This window comes from Sinocyclocheilus anshuiensis, unplaced genomic scaffold (assembly GCF_001515605.1).
Source record: "Sinocyclocheilus anshuiensis isolate Anshui unplaced genomic scaffold, SAMN03320099.WGS_v1.1 scaffold542, whole genome shotgun sequence".
NCBI lineage: Eukaryota > Metazoa > Chordata > Actinopteri > Cypriniformes > Cyprinidae > Sinocyclocheilus > Sinocyclocheilus anshuiensis.
In genome coordinates, this window is record NW_015547685.1 from 538,608 (window position 1) to 539,926 (window position 1,319).

The 1,319-nt window shown below is 33.4% G+C and overlaps 1 protein-coding gene across 1 annotated transcript in view; it reads right to left on the minus strand.

Moving 5' to 3' along the window:
• LOC107703199 (alpha-N-acetylgalactosaminide alpha-2,6-sialyltransferase 5-like) overlaps positions 1-639 on the minus strand; it is a 26,410-nt gene extending 25,771 nt beyond the window's left edge. The window contains exon 1 of the mRNA XM_016505756.1: positions 634-639. Coding sequence (XP_016361242.1) covers positions 634-639 — 6 coding nt within the window. The remainder of the gene's footprint in view (positions 1-633) is intronic.
• Positions 640-1,319: the final 680 nt, after the last annotated feature.

Consider the following 1,319-nt stretch of genomic DNA (forward strand, 5'->3'; position numbering starts at 1 on the left):
TTTTTTTTTTTTTTTTGGTATATATTTGTTACCTCCATGACTTTTGTTTGGACAAAAATAGTTGAAAAATTCTTAAAAATGTCTTGTGTTCTGCAGAATAAAGATTGGCAGACAGCTATATATTGTATACACAGATAAATACCACAAATAGTTTACTTCTGCTAAAACATCCCTTTTTTTAGGTTGCTTTTAAAAAGGTCTTTCTCCATAATTTGCTGATAAACAAGAGTCTGGCTATGGGATTGCAGTGGTTGTGCAACACAGAACAGAATGTAGGTATGGAATTTAGGCTCTAATGTAGGTAAATGCAATAACCGTGTAATAAATGCATTAAGAAACTAAACAACATAAAACCTATTCAGACGAATCTTGTTTTCCCTGAGGAGGTCGGGTAAATTTGTGTTTTTAATCCATTTTTTACCCTCACACAAACTCAAAAAAATTATGGAGCAAATTACCCACCTAGCTGTTCAACTAACTCCAGGGTCCTCTGAGAAATCTAATGTCGTCTAGGTTGTTTAATGAATGTCTGAAATTGTATATATATATTTTTTATTTTTTCAAAATGCTCCTCTGTATATATTTTGACCTTAATAACTAAGACTAAATTTTTCACTGCACTGCCTGGTGTACCTTCATTACGGAATTAAATTTCTGCCAACTTTCTGAGTAAAATAACAGAAATACTAAAGAAGGGGCAATCATAGTGCTTCTGCTGGCATCCCATCTGATGCAAAAAGGGAATTAAATCAATAAAGAATGTTAGACTATGTACTGCACAGAACTACCAGCGTCAGGTTTGAAATTCTTCTTAATTAATTACTTTACTTAAAGGGATAGTTCACCCAAAAATGAAAATTACGCCATAATTTACTCACCCTCAAGTCTCGTGTATGAGAGAGTAATATATAACTCTGATTGTATTCGTCTGAAAGAAAAAAGTCATGCACCATACATCTATGGTGTAGACAGCATCACTGATTATAATGAGTTCTATAGTATTGTGTACGTATGTGTGGGGCGGAGCTATCAAAATAGGGGCGAGACCCTTTTGGGGTAGGGGCATGTTTGTTTTGGTGATTTCAAATGTCAACATTGGCTACCAGAAATCGCTTACCCCACTTTTAATTAATTGTAAATTATTATAAAAAATTATATGACATTATTTTGAGAGTTTTTTTTTTTTTTTTTTAATCCTGCAAACAGCAACAAGTGCCACAGAAATATGATCAAGCCGATCAAAAACGTAGCAGAGTTGAAAAAAAGATTGGAAAAGTTCACAAACACAAAACGTGAAAGTTAACAACTCCAGATGAGAT